At 51.3% G+C, this 13,576-nt stretch overlaps 1 protein-coding gene and 1 long non-coding RNA gene across 3 annotated transcripts in view; both read left to right on the plus strand.

Annotated features, from left to right (window-relative positions):
• LOC128072782 (uncharacterized) overlaps positions 1-13,576 on the plus strand; it is a 409,786-nt gene that overhangs the window by 214,035 nt on the left and 182,175 nt on the right. The gene's annotated exons all lie outside the window — the stretch shown is intronic.
• NEGR1 (neuronal growth regulator 1) overlaps positions 7,415-13,576 on the plus strand; it is a 188,337-nt gene continuing 182,175 nt past the window's right edge. The window contains exon 1 of one of the 2 annotated variants that reach the window (XM_052666906.1): positions 7,415-7,631. In XM_052666906.1, the coding sequence (XP_052522866.1) occupies positions 7,462-7,631 (170 nt within the window). In that variant the 5' untranslated portion in view covers positions 7,415-7,461. The remainder of the gene's footprint in view (positions 7,632-13,576) is intronic. The other variant, XM_052666907.1, reaches the window with a different exon arrangement.

Below are 13,576 nucleotides of genomic sequence, written 5' to 3' on the forward strand. Positions count from 1 at the left end.
TTGCTGCTTTACGTGATAAATGGTGTCAAGGAGGTTCCTAATATCTGGTTGCTTAAGCCCCAATTATGTCTTCTTTTAAGCCCGTCTGTGATGCTGCTTGGTGGCAGCAGCACAGATGAGGCAGACTCGCACAGTTTGGGTGCCCAGCTCGCTGCAGATGTGTCACTGCTCATCCATCCCATCTCACACGTAGGACAAGATTTGTGACACGGCTTTGTCTTCTCAGAGAGCAGCCAGCACTGGCACGCTGGGCACGGCTCCTCCTGCTGAGGGAAGCAGCCCGTGAAAATGAAGGAACTGTCTCAAAAAATAGTCAAGGCTTGCTGCTCCAAGGCCTTGCAGAAGGCCTGGAAGGTGCTTTGTTACCCTGCATGACCTTCCTTCTGGCTGTCACAAACTAAGGAATGAAATACCAAACTTTTTTTTGTGAGAAGCTGGGGCAGCGTTGCTGTGTTCCTCACTATAGCTGTGCATTGGCACGCAGAGCCGGCCCAGCCCATCGCCTCCCCTGGCCTCCCTGCTCTTTGCTGTACTCACGTGAATTTCTCTTCTCCACTGGTGTGAATGCTATCTGGGTTTCCTAATGTTATACCACCTTCGATTTAAATTTCACAAATAAACACCCCTGTACTTCCGTGCTGATAATTTAGGGACCACGTGCTGATTATTGTATTTCTGCCATGCCTTAACTTCTGGAAATCGAGTGTAAATGACACAGCATTACTTTTGCAGCAGAGGTGTTATTTCAAGCCACTTGACTAATCATTAACAAATGATGGAAATTAGAATATCATTTCCCAGATTTTGCTCTGGGCAAACCTGCTTCCCCCAACCCTTCAGTGTTTGATTTCCTGGAGGTGTTCAGATGCTGCTGGCAGTCATGGCAGCTGCTCACTCTTCTATGTTTCCACACATAGGCAGGAGCCGTGACCAGGACTTCTAGGATTTCAGCTAAGCCTTGAAATTAAGTCTCAGATTTCTTACAGTTCTACATGCTACATTGTTTAGGTTGGTTCTTCTCTTGCTGATCTGTCAGTCTCTACCATCAGAATATGTCTATGTGCCAAGTAATCATGCTACTGCATGCAGTTTGCTTTGTCTCTGCTTTACTCTTGGCTAGGTTTAGCTCACCTATGCATTAGAGATAACTCTTTATGCTATAAATTCATTTGTGATGCTTTCCAAAAGCACCACTCATGAAGACCAGTAGTTCTTTCTTCAAGCCAACTGGGTTGACTGAATGCTGAGTTTGAATATACCTTCTAAATTGAGTTTGTGTGTCTATGGAGAAAAAGTTACTGCTGGTTTTGTATCTGAAGACATCTGTTCTTTGAATACACAGAGAGAAATCCAAAGTACAAGGAGGAGATGGAGCAGCATTGGGGCTGCTGCTATAGCACAGATTGCTGCACCATGTCGTGGGTCTCTGTACTTCAAAATAGATACAAGAAATTTGGAAAGGCTCCGGGAAAACTAAGGCTATAATGATCTGAGGTCTGAAAAACGTGTCTGTGAGAGCAAGAATGAAAAGTTGATCGTTGCTACCAAGCAGTTGTGTGGGAAAGGCTTCTGATGCCATTGAGGTTCCTTTGCTGAAGGCAGACCCAGAGCTAATACAAGAAGCCAAGCTTCTTCAGAAAAATGCTGGAAGTGTTTGATGTTTCCAGTAGGAGTGACCTACCCGGAAGCACCTTGGATTCTCAGACGTATACTTTTTGTTTATCTTTAATTAATATTTAATTTGGTTTTGAGCTAGCCTAGTTTCCTATTATTTTGCATTTCAGATTGAATTTTGGTGTCTGAGAAAGCATATGCTCATGTTGCAGGTTATTTCTCCAGAGGAGCACTAATAAGATTTGGGTTACTTAACGTTATGACATCACTGGAAACATTCTGCCACGTAGACCTTTGTCTTCACATCAAATGCAATTGAAGTCACAAACCATTTCTGAAGGTGTTTGTGGTAGAGGCACGTGAAGATATGAACGTATCTGGTGACATAAGCTTACAAACAAAATGAAACAACCACGATAAATAAAAAAGAAAAACAGAAATGTGTTGAGGCTGTAAAGGTTTACACTTGATACGAAGCACTTTGTGGTGCTGTGGTCAGGTAAAATGATTATGCTGATATTTCAGATTGAACACAGCACTTTTAAACCTCCTCGGTAGGTCAACAGAGATGTTCATTTTAGGGTAATAATGTCTGTCTCGATCTTCTAAAGTTCCTGTGCTTGTTACTTCAGATTTATTGTTCAAGAATCTGCACAGGAGTGCTTTGTTGGCAGGTGTTACAGCAGCGACCGGGTTATTTGGAACAATTCAAAACATTTAAATGATGTTGAAAAGCTTTTCCTCACACCGTAGCCTTGCAAACAGATTGATTTATCTACATCACCCTCAGTAGCAGACCCCAGTAAAATTTGCTAGAGTATTTCTTCCGACTGGCTCTGCACGAAGCGTATGTTTGTGTGCGTAAGCGCGCACAGGCAGATGAGTTATGCACCAGAAATAAAAAGTGTGTGCGTTGGCAAGATGCACTTTTTTGATGCGTGAAGCTTATTTTGTAAGCCAACCGTACACGAGCAGATTGTGGTTCATTTCTCGCGGTTATTTCAGTTTATTTGACAGATATTGTATCTTTTTAAAGTGCCACACTGAGGATGGACTGTGAGTATTGGGGATAGGAGCCGTGCAGTTGGCCTGAGATGGGTCAGATAAGCCATGCTTTGTGCTGGGCATTCTGCGGCATTGTTTGTTCTGCTGTTAAATCTCATACAAATTCCTTGTTGTTCAGAAGGATAATTGGTCTCTGATAAGATGCCCGTGAAATTCCATTTCCTCCCTTGGCCATAAGCATGGCCAGAGTTGGATTCATTTTCATTGTGTAATTTGTGTGCATTTCCTAGTGATGTCAGAACTCTGTTCTTATTATTGAGTACAAATGGAGCAGGTGAATTTTTGGTTAATGGCGCCATGAGGAGCAGACCTCGATTCCCCAGGGAAGTGACCAACATCCCTGATGGCTGATCTGCATCCACCACAGCCCCTCCTCAGTGGCTCCGAAACCCCCGTTGTTAGTCGAAAAAAAGTGACTGATATGCAAATATTGTTTCCTCCGGACTCCAGCAGTGCTGTGATTTGAGCATCAGTGATGGAAGTGCTATAAGGCACTTCTTTGTAACAGCACTTGGAGATTTACAAAGTCACTATCTGGAGGTTCCTTGGGCTTTTAATCCTAATACCTGGGGAGAAAACATGCAATCCACACAGACTTCCCATCTGATATTTTATTAATGAGATTAAATGGGTAAGCTAAATTATACATGTAAATCAAATAGAGAACAGAGAGGGCTGATACGAGGCAGCACGTTAATCAGGTTATCAAGTTGGGTTATGTGATACTCTGTGATCAGTGGCCTCAGTCTTATTGCTCAGAACAGGGGGTAGGAGCCCTTGCAGAGGGGATTACTGCGGTACTGGGGGAGGGTTGTGCCCTGCCACCAGCCCCACAGCAGGGGCTGTAGCATCAGGCAAAGTGTCCCAACACCCTGACCCCTCCCTCTCTGCATTGCAGCCTGTCTGCCCATCCCACGAGGTGCGGGAGCTGCTCTCCCAGGGCTGAAACGTCTGTGTGAGTGTCAGAGGTTATTTAGACAAAATGCTCCCTGGTGAGCAACGAGATCTGAACACAGAAGTGCGGTCAGGGCTGTTGAGCACAGATTCACAGGTTGTCCGCACTCGTTAAGCTGTGACGCTTAGCACATCCCGTCTGCTCCAAGTTGTAAACTCGGGCTGTGATGTGAGGGAGCTCAGTGCAAGCTGCTGCAAAGCGTGGATCTCTCGCTCAGGGAGCGTGGTTTAGATCTGATAGTTTCAGCAATGACTCTTGTGCACATCTCCTGTCTGAAAGATATCCAAGGAACAACTGTTGTCTGTTTGTAAGTTTGGAATATGTCACATATAAAACAGTATTCATTTTGTAAGCTGACCTTCTGTTAGTAGCAAGGATGCTTACCACGGTAACAACTTTGCACTTCCCTGATGCCCCCAGTGCATTTGTTGGTAAGCACTGCATCGTGCTGCTCGTGTACCTGCCTTGAGCTGGCAGAGCTGCACGCTCCTGCAGGGTGCACCACACGAGGTGCTGCCAGGGGGCTGTGTGCCAGCTGCTTAGCTTCAGTTTATGTCAAGCGACCTCTTTGCGTGGTGGTTCGCTGTGATCCAAAGGGTTCCGAGCAGTTAAACCATGTCCGTGCTTTTCTACTTTCTGCAGAGTTCTTCTCTATGAAGCTCCTTGTGGGTATTTTCAAACTGCACTTACTTGTATGTCTTAAAAATAGGAAAATGTAGGCTGATCACAAGTTGACAGTATTATCTATGTATTTGGCATCAATATTAGTGAGCTTCTGTCATCTGGCAATTATTTCTATAGTATACCATATGGCGAAGAAAATGTTTTCATTCACCCACATACGACTGCAGTTATTGATAACCCTGTGCTGCACACAGCCCTGTCCCACAGCACTGCCTCAGCCAGCTGGGCACCGGGAGCCCATGTCCTCTGCCAGGGGGGAGCACCCAAGGCTCAACATCCAAGGCTCAGCACCCAAGGCTCAGCGCAGCACCCCGAGTTCTGGGGGTCTCCTGGGATCTCCGTGCCTCCTTGAGCTGATCTGCAGGGCCCTGGGCCACTGCTGCTCTTCCTGCTGCCTCGCTAAATGCTGACAAAGAAATTGTTCCACCTCTTTCCTTTACCTTCCCCTGTGCTGCTGTGTGTCCCTGCTCGACTGATGGACACCCAATGAAGATGACTTGCACCTCGTGGCCTCAGCATGCAGCACCATGCACATAGAATCATAGGATGGCCTGGGTTGCAAAGGACCACAAAGATCATCTCATTCCAACCCCCTGCTGTGTGCAGACCAGGCTGCCCAGAGCCACGTCCAGCCTGGCCTTGAATGCCTGCAGGGATGCATTCTGAGTATTTTACTGAGCACTTGTGGACATGGTCACAGTCTGGACTACGCAGAAAATGGAAAATGCACTTTATGGAAATTTCAGCATTTGCTTTCAACCGTGTCAGCAAGAAACACCCACCTGAGTACCATGGCTTCTGAAATTATCTGTGGGAGAGATACTTATTTAAAAAGACATCTCTGTTATTTCAGTACTTGGCAAAACCATTAGTTCCATTTTTCACATGAGATTTAAATATAAAAGGTAGATGTTTGAAAATAGACATACAGATATCTTTTGTTTGAAGACGTGCAAGTGGCGTCTGCGTTTTCTCAGGCCGATCCCTTTCTCAGCTCTCACTTCTCCCACCCCTCAGATGGGATTCCCAGAGGCTGCATTCTGTGAAGCCTTCTCCCCATTGGGACTCGTGGCCCCAGAACCCAACGCAGGGAGAGCTCTCATGTAGCACTGCACAGAAACATCACAAAGGGCTCTTTGGAATCGAAAGCTGACAGATTATTTGTTGCCTTCTGTTGTTTGTTCCAATTTTAGGCAACTTGAGCCACGTGTGAAGGATGCTGAGCAGTCTCTGGGTGCTTCTTGGGAGGCTTTGCACTGTGGTTCTGATTTGTGTGCTGTGTTCGTGGCAGGAGAGAGAGGCAAAAAGCAGAAATATTGGGGAAGGTTACTGGAGAAGGTTCGTACAGCAGCCTCGAAGCTTTTCAATTAAAATTTGAGAACAAGGATTACCTTTGGGAAGGCTTTATTCATTACCTGTCAGTTTCTAAAGTTCTCTGGCCGTTGTAAACCTTCCAAGGAATTTGTGAATTTAGACACGGAATCTGACTGAGAATACAGAGCAGAGTGGGGAGGGGATGGCTTGTTTGTTTCATGCTGTTGGTTGGAATCGTTCGTTTTCTGAGGTGTTTCCCAAAGTTCCCAAGCTGTCTGCCATCTGCTCAGGAAGCAGAAGAGCAGGGCTTTGCTTAGCAGCGATGGTGCCAGGGCAGCCCTCAGCTGGGCAGTGAGCTCCTGAGGATGGTGCTGGACGAGACAGCCAGCAATGAGGTGGGAATATGGGAATAATTCCCAACAGGTATCTCAAAAGGAAATGTACACACGGCATTGGTCTGTCTGATTGTCCCAGAGCTCTGTGAAAACACCATGACGGGCTGTTAGCAAAGCTGCCCTGCTGCAGCACAGCTCCCAGGCCAGGCATGCCATGAGAGCACTGCTGCCACGGATGCTGCTGGGAACCTTCACCAGAGCAGAGCAGAGCAGTGCTGACTCCCCCAGAGCCCCCAGTGTGGCTGCAGTTGGCAGCCAGCTGTTGTGTGTGAGGAACTCCAAAGAATGAAAGCAACCCAGACTCATGCAGCACCGCTGCTGTACTGGGAGTGCTGTCCTCCCCCATGGAGCCACTTTTCAATCTATGCCCACATCTGCTGCCTGTTTTCTACTGCCCTCCTGGGCCTGGGGGCAGGTGGGGATGCTCAGGTGAGGGAATTCAGCTGCTGTTGCCTTCCTGGGCTGCTCTGATGGTTGTCGATCAACAACCAGTGAGAAAGCCAGGGCACAGGAATCCGAAAGAGAACAAAATAATACAAAAATTAATCTGGGCTATTGTTGATAGAGATTTATGTGGTCTTTTGTGAAGTTAACAGAATGTTATTCTAGACGTGGCTTTTGCCTTTATTCGAAGAGGAACAAATGATTTGTTTGTTCATTAAGGTCGAGCAAAGATGACATCCAATGACTCCCCAAAGATTACAGAGCTCTCCCTAAAATCAGCTCTGGACTATCATACCGAGCCTCGTGTGGGTGACCCAAGCAGGGTATGGCTGTGGCTGGCTGTATGTGAGCTCCGTGGCCCCGCAGCTCTGCCTCCTCCTGCCAGCAGCCCCACATACTTGCAAAGCTCATCGTACCTTGGGAAGATCTTTTCCCCAAAGCCTGAGAAATATCACTGAGGATCACAAACGCGTTTCAAAGTGCTCTGCCATAAATACTTGGAAGAAATCCTCAAAGACGAGCGAATGTTAGAGCGGCTGCAGGGAGATACTTTGCATGTCTGTCCCAGCAGGTGTTGCATTTTGGGCTGCGTTCGACGGATCCCAACTCCGGCCGTTCCGTCGTCGTTACAAAATGCCGGCTTTATTCGGGTGAGCCCCGGGGCGAGGCGGGCTCTGGGGGCAGCGCGGCGCCCGCAGCCGAGCCGTGCCGAGCCGAGCCGAACGGCTCCGAGCCGATGCGGGCCGGCGCGCGCTCCCGCCGCCGCCAGGACGGTTGCCAGGCAACGGCTGCGTGGCAACGGGCTGCCAGCCCGGGGGCCGCCCGCCGCCGCGGCGCGCAGAGCGCAGAGAGGGCGCGCTGCCCGCCCGGTAGATGGTGCGGCGGCCGCCCGGGAGCAGCCACGCGCCGCGCTCGGCCGCCGACCGCGGGCAGCCCACGGGCAGCGCTCGGCCGCCGCCGGGCCCAAGGGCAGCGCGGAGCGGCTCGGAGATGGTGCCGCTGGTGCGGGGCGCCGGGGGCTCCCACCAGTGGCTGGCGGCCGTGCTGCTCGGCCTCTGCTGCCTGCTGCCCGCCGGGCGGCTCGCCGCGCCGGGAGGGGACTTCCCCGGGGCTGCCGCGGACAGCCTGGTGGTGCGGAAGGGGGACACGGCCGTGCTCAGGTAGGAGCGGGCGGGGGGTCGGGGCTTCGGGCCGGGGGGTGCTGAGCGCGGGCCGTCCCGAGCCGCCCCGGAGCCGCCGCTGCGTTCCGTCCTCGCGTCGTTGTGCCGCCCGGCGCCGCTCAGCCCTGCTCCGCTCCGCGGCCGCTGCGGAGTTCCCGCTCTGCCCGAGTCCCCGTGCGAATGCCGGCTTCGCCCTGCCCTCGTTGCTTTCCCGTTCTAACTCTCTGCCTGTACTTTTGTCGCCGTTCCGTCGCCGCGCGCGGCTTCTCGTTAATCTCGGCGCGATCGCCGTGCCGCTGTGCGGAGCTGCCCGAGCCGCGCTCCGCCCGCGTGTCCCTCGGCCAGCCGGGCTGCGGAGCCTTTGAACGGCTCTAAACCCGCTGCACCGGGCCGCGGGGCATCTACGGAATTCGGGATCGCTGTCCTGTCTGCCGTTGCTGCAGCGGCTCCCGAAAATCCAGCCGCTGTCCGCGTAGGGCTGCGGGCAGCGCTCTGCACGCGTGCCCCGCTCGCGCTCCGTGCCCGAGCCGAGAGCTGGCCGTGTCTGCGCGCAGTGCGGGGAACGAAGGCAGCGCGGAGCTGCGGGCGCTGCGCGCTCAGCCGGCGCTCGATGCTGTTAGCGCGCATTGAATCGCCTTGAGAAGCACCTCGGTGCCGAATCGACCGGTGCTCTAAAGGTTCTCTGGCGGAGCTCGTCAGCCGGAATCGGTGCGGAATTCTAGGCCTGCGTTTGTTGGAAACTCAGTGTTTGTGCAGCTGGGTGGATTACATAAATGGGATCGGGCTCTGGGGATCGGAACATCGCTGCTGTCTCATGGGTGAACGTCTGCTCGGTAGCGAGCTGCTGCTGAACGGAGCGCAGTCACTGCTCGACTCCGGAACAAAGCAGATAGATGGGAAACAACGTGGCGTTGTGTCTGTGGGTTCTCATCCTCCTTGCACTAAGATTAATTTCTTTCATTTCCTGTGCTTTCCGTGGGCTTGCTCTCAAGTAGGAGTTTGGTTTGTTTTCAGCTGCTAATGCAGCTTGAAAGCCACTTGTTTTCAGGTGTATCACTAGAACAGATCACTACACTGTAAATTGCTGAGAGTACAGGGCAGCAAGCGTGAATCGCTCCAGGGAAGTGCTTTCCGAAGAGCATTCAGGAGATGTGTGGGGTTGGGCAGGGCTGTGTGCCTGGAATCTCTGGGTGCACGCCGTTGTGCTCCTCAGAACTGTTCCTCATTGCACATCTGTACCATGGATGTGTATGAGAAGCAGTGCTGCCGATTCCCGGAGCGCTGGACGCTGGCAGCTGATGAAGGTGCAGGCTTGGTGCAAGGCAAAGCAGTGCAGGGGCTGAAAGAAGAGCGTTTCTTTGCAGCTCCCAGCCCAGCTCCTCTTGGTTTCTCCAGCTGGGGGATGGCAGCGCCCCGTCCTACGGCACAGCTGGGTTCCCAGCACCGGGCTGCTTTGCTCCCTTCCTCCCCATGCTGTGGGAATGAGGGCTGCAGGGAGGCACCTCTGGCCCACACACAGGCAGCTCTGCACTGAGAGTGTCTGCCGATTGTTTTTTAATAATTAATGATGGAATATGGGAGTCCTTCACTTGGCTTGGAGTCAGCGCTTTCCTGGTTGAGGGAAGGTGGCAGTGGTTTATGGGATGCCTGTTTGGCCCCGATGGGCTGTGGATGAGCAGTGACAGCCTGTGGGATGGAGGGGCTGCTGCTCCTGTGGGTCAGAGCACAGAGGGAAGCACGCAGAGTGTGGCAGGAGTGCTGTGAGAGGCTGAGGGCAGCACCCCTGCTCCAGCCCTCGTCCCTGTGTTCACTTTCCATCATCTTTACCAGAAGTGAGGGATGAAACATCCTTCAAGTGCTGAGGCTTTCAGATAGAAGCCTCCAAGTGCTAACGTGAGGTAAAGCAAGTTGTGCGGATCCTTGATTGATCTGTGCTGTCCCACTGCTGTTTGTTTCACTGCTGATTGAGGTCTTAAGGAATTCTGGCTGTGATGCAGCTGTTTGGTACAACAAACTAATTTGAGGAAGCCACTTGTTTTCAGGTGTATCACCAGAAAAACAGATCGCTACACTGTAAATTGCTGAGAGTACAGGGCAGCAATCTGTGTTCTATGACCAGTGTTTCTCTGGTGTCTCTTTTAAACACCTCCCTGTGCAGGGAGGGATGCAGCCCTGGGTGTGCAGTGACCCTGTGGCACTGACAGCACTGTTGGTGCTTCAGGAAGAGGTGACCAGCCCAGAGGAGCTGGGTGAGGCCCCATCCCCTCCATAATTTGTAAACAAAAGTTGCTTGAAGTATCTGAAACGCAGAGCTGAAAATGATCAAAATGGTTTTCTCAAGCAAGCAGGTTTTTTTCCTGCATTTTGCTTTTTTTTACAGCTCACAAACGATTAAAGCAGGTTTACCTGAGAGCCCTTTCGTAGTGTGCAATCACAGAAAATTAAGCTTTAGAACTTGACATCTTTTAAAAACAAAAGATACGTTGCTGCTGTCTGAGCATAGAATAATTTATTAAGTATGTACTCTAGGATACTTGAAATGATGCAGCTTTTTCCCTGTAAGCGTTTAAGTCCCAACGCTCCTTAGTGGGATGGATGTTCCCAAAGCATTGGATGAGAAGCTGGGTGCTGGAGGCTGGCAGACCCTCCTGCAGCCCCACGAGGAGAGATGCAGAGCCCCATGCCCAGGAGGAGCAGCCCAGCACCTGGACGTGCTGGAGGCACCCAGCTGGGAAATGGCTTCCAGAAGAGCAACCAGGAGTCCAGGTGTACCAGCAGTGCCAGCAGGTCTGAGGTGATCCTGCCCTCTGCTCAGCACCTGGAGCACTGGGCCAAGTGCTGGGCCACCAGTGCAATAGAGACCTGGAGCTGCAGAGAGCCTCAGAGATGCTGCAGGGCCTGGAGGAGGAAGAGGGGCTGAGAACTGGAGCTGCTCAGCCTGGGGCAGAGGTGGTTCAGGAGGATCCCACCCACAGCCATCAGTTCCTGCAGGGAGGTGTAAGGAGATGGAGCCAGGCTCTGCTCAGCGGTGCCACTGACGGGCGAGAAGCACTGGGCACAACCTGGGCCCAGGAGGTTCCCCTGAATGCCAGCACTGAGCACAGGGTCAGATGTTGGCAAGGGATCTGGGGAGGTTTTGGGGTGTCCTCTGTGAGCCTGGGTGATGCTGGGCTCAAGATGCTGGAGGCTCTGCTGGAGCATGGGGAAAGGTGGGCACAGGGGTCCTTGCCGACCTCATCCTTGTTCTTTGAATGCTGTGTAGGAGCATGCTATGTAGGCAGTGTAATGAGTTGACAAACATGCACAGCGTTTCACTGTGTCTTACAGCAGCAAGCAGAGGCAGAAGTGTCCCCACTCTGATATTGATGAGTGTAGCTGTAATTCTGCAGAAGAGGCCCACTGAGCAAGATCCTCGGGGAGCCGCAAAGGTCGTCATGCAGCCAACAGACCTTGCAGGCAGCCTGTTTGGTGTGGGGAGGCAGGAGCAGTGCTTCTCACTCCCGGCTCCTCCATGTGTTGTGGTTTCTCCATTTTCTCTACAACTGGTCTCTTGTTGGCATTAAGAGCACAGATGTGTAGCAGGCAGCCCATCTGAAACACTGCCCATCTCTTTCAGTGGCTGCTTCCCAACATGTTCTAAAAGAGATCCCTTTGGTGCAAAAGAGAGCTCTTCACATTAGGTGGTGCCTAAGGTACCTGAAAGCTGATGTGACCAAATATTTGGAGTGAATCCTGTTTTCTCATGGTTCAGGTCAGAGATTCAGCTTTGTTTTCCTATATTTTGCTGATGTTTTTCTCTTGGATGTACAGTGCCTTTGGTGAAGAGTGAGTTCCCTGGGTGCAGGGTATTCTCTGACAAATCAGTGAGAAATTATACATGGGCAGAAGTGTGGAAATGCGTATGAAGAAGTCATCAAAGAAAATGAAATAAATTCTAGCAAAGAAAATGAATTCATGTAAGTCCCTCCCAAGCTTGCGTCCAGATGTGAAGTGTCACAGCATTTTACAGCATCGGCTTTACAAAACAAGGGGTTTGCAATTTTCTGTCCTGTAAAATACGCTTTGAGGCGTGTTAATGGCTGTCAGGCTCACTGATTTCTTTATCACCATTTGAGTGGTGCAGGCACTTGCTAGCAGAACACGTGCTCTGTGTTTTCTGCTCTCCTGCTTGCCCTCTGGATGCGCCTCATGGCAGTGTCTGACCCGCTCTGAAGTCACTCTGGCATAGGGATGGATTCTGCCCTGGCCAAGGAAAGTTGGCAGCAGCAGCGTCTCAGCCCATGCCTCCAGTTCCTCTGGCTTCCCACACATCCTGGTTTTTAGACCCCATATCTAAGTGGCTGGGCTGGGGCTGGTGACTTCTGGGCCTTGGGGCTTCATGGCACTTCTCTTCTGACAAGAGCTGCCCTTTATAGCAAACGGTCTTTGCAAAAGAGCCACAGTGGTCATGGAAAGCTAGCAACAAGTCTATAAAGTGTAATTCATCTGCCACCACTCAGACTCCTGAGAAATGGGCGTTTGGAATGCTGGGCCTGCAGTTGAGTAGCAGGAGCATATAAAGGGTATATGGTGTGTTTAAATATTAAGAGACTACATATTTTAACACTATAGTCCCTCAAATTCACATCCACGCACCAATGTTGAATACAGTTGTCTGCATGCATGTAGAAGTTCAGATTTAAAGGGGCAGGTAATGCAATAAATATGAAAGATTTCCTCTCTCCTTTATGATTTCAGATGGTCTGTTTCTGACTTCCGTGCTCTTTTGGTATTCTTGTGCATCTCAGGATCATGAATTATTTGGCCGTGTGAAGCTTTGTTCCATCTCTCTGAAATATAGCTGTGTTACGTGGAGATCCACAGGCACACACAAACATCCCTCTAAAAGGAGGCTGTTCTTTGGGGACGTTCTACAGCCCTACCCGTTATTAAACAAGCATGTGTTGGCACTTGCCTCTTGTCTGTGCAGTTAAAATAAATGCATTCAGAGTCAATTGAAATAATTATTTTAAACCATTGTGAATGTTTCAGATGTTATGCAGAGGAACTAACAAAAAAAAGGAACGAGTAAAGAGCGAAAAACAGCTTGTTCTGAAGAATTTTCTGAGAAACAAAACGCAGATGTGACCTGCTTCTTTTAGCCATAGACAGCTGATCTGGTCCCACACTGTGTGGTGCAGGCAGGTTGAGCTGGCTGCAGGCCTTCAGGTTGCAATGGGCACAGCAGGGCTGAGCCTTCAGGTTGCAATGGGCACAGTGGGGCTGAGCCTTCAGGTTGCAATGGGCACAGTGGGGCTGAGCCTTCAGGTTGCAATGGGCACAGTGGGGCTGAGCCTTCAGGTTGCAATGGGCACAGCAGGGCTGAGCCTTCAGGTTGCAATGGGCACAGCAGGGCTGAGCCTTCAGGTTGCAATGGGCACAGCAGGGCTGAGCCTTCAGGTTGCAATGGGCACGGCAGGGCTGAGCCTTCAGGTTGCAATGGGCACGGCAGGGCTGAGCCTTCAGGTTGCAATGGGCACGGCAGGGCTGAGCCTTCAGGTTGCAATGGGCACGGCAGGGCTGAGCCTTCAGGTTGCAATGGGCACGGCAGGGCTGAGCCTTCAGGTTGCAATGGGCACGGCAGGGCTGAGCCTTCAGGTTGCAATGGGCACGGCAGGGCTGAGCCTTCAGGTTGCAATGGGCACGGCAGGGCTGAGCCTTCAGGTTGCAATGGGCACAGCAGGGCTGAGCCTTCAGGTTGCAATGGGCACAGCAGGGCTGAGCCTTCAGGTTGCAATGGGCACGGCAGGGCAGCGCTGGCTGCAGACATTCAGCTTGAGGGAGGTTCAGCCAGCAGTGAGCAGGAGCAGGGCAGGTTGCTCTGGCTGGCTGCAGCTCTGGACAATGTGTGTGCTCTTGCAGGTGATGGTGGCAGCCCGGCCATGGTGACCTGCCATCTCACAGCT

The sequence above is a fragment of the Tympanuchus pallidicinctus genome, unplaced genomic scaffold, assembly GCF_026119805.1.
Source record: "Tympanuchus pallidicinctus isolate F22 unplaced genomic scaffold, pur_lepc_1.0 scaffold7, whole genome shotgun sequence".
NCBI lineage: Eukaryota > Metazoa > Chordata > Aves > Galliformes > Phasianidae > Tympanuchus > Tympanuchus pallidicinctus.